The sequence below is a fragment of the Polistes fuscatus genome, unplaced genomic scaffold (genome assembly GCF_010416935.1).
Source record: "Polistes fuscatus isolate 324 unplaced genomic scaffold, CU_Pfus_HIC Scaffold25, whole genome shotgun sequence".
NCBI classification, from domain to species: domain Eukaryota; kingdom Metazoa; phylum Arthropoda; class Insecta; order Hymenoptera; family Vespidae; genus Polistes; species Polistes fuscatus.
Window position 1 is genome coordinate 458,237 of NW_025113102.1, and position 694 is coordinate 458,930.

Here is a 694-nt window from a genome sequence, read left to right on the forward strand (position 1 = left end):
GGAGCGAGGTCAACAGTTACACGGATAACATTGAAGAAGTGGAAAGACGTGATCAGGCTAGTGGACAGGACGATGAACTACCAATCCTGTTTTACGATCCTAGAAATCCTGTGTTTTTACTAAAATCTTTGTATCAAAACGACGATCCTTCCATATATTAATTCCTTATTCAATTTATTATTGTAATTTAATAATCAAATTTTTATCCTAAACGAGAAAAAGGAAAAATTGAACGAGATGAGAGACCAATTCTAAATTGTACAAATTATTTGCTTTATAAAAATTGCGTATTATTTTTGATTTATGGTTTATCTCGCACATTTTCATTTTTGCTAATAGAAAATTTGAATGATTTTTGGAAAAATAAGTGCAGAATTATAGTAAAAATAATTATTATATTATTTATTATTATAATAAATGATTTTAAATATTTAAAAAAATATATTATTATTTTAATATTACTATTAATATAAATTAGTTAAATTTGCTATCCTTATGTACCTTCATCTTTAATCAAATGCATTTGGAAAAATAATTGCAGAATTATAGTAAGAATAATAATAATAATTATTATATCATTTATTATTATAATAAATGATTTTTAATATTTAAAAAAATATATTATTATTATTTTAATATTACTATTAATATAAATTAGTTAAATTTGCTATCGTTATGTACCTTCATTTTTAAT

At 21.3% G+C, this 694-nt stretch overlaps 1 protein-coding gene across 1 annotated transcript; it reads left to right on the forward strand.

The window, feature by feature from the left end:
- LOC122518567 lies at positions 1 to 314 on the forward strand (the record flags this gene model as incomplete). The annotated part of the gene is given in 1 exon segment (XM_043637572.1): positions 1 to 314. A coding segment is annotated over 1 exon segment (161 nt), but the record flags the coding sequence as incomplete, so codon positions are not given.
- Positions 315 to 694: the final 380 nt, after the last annotated feature.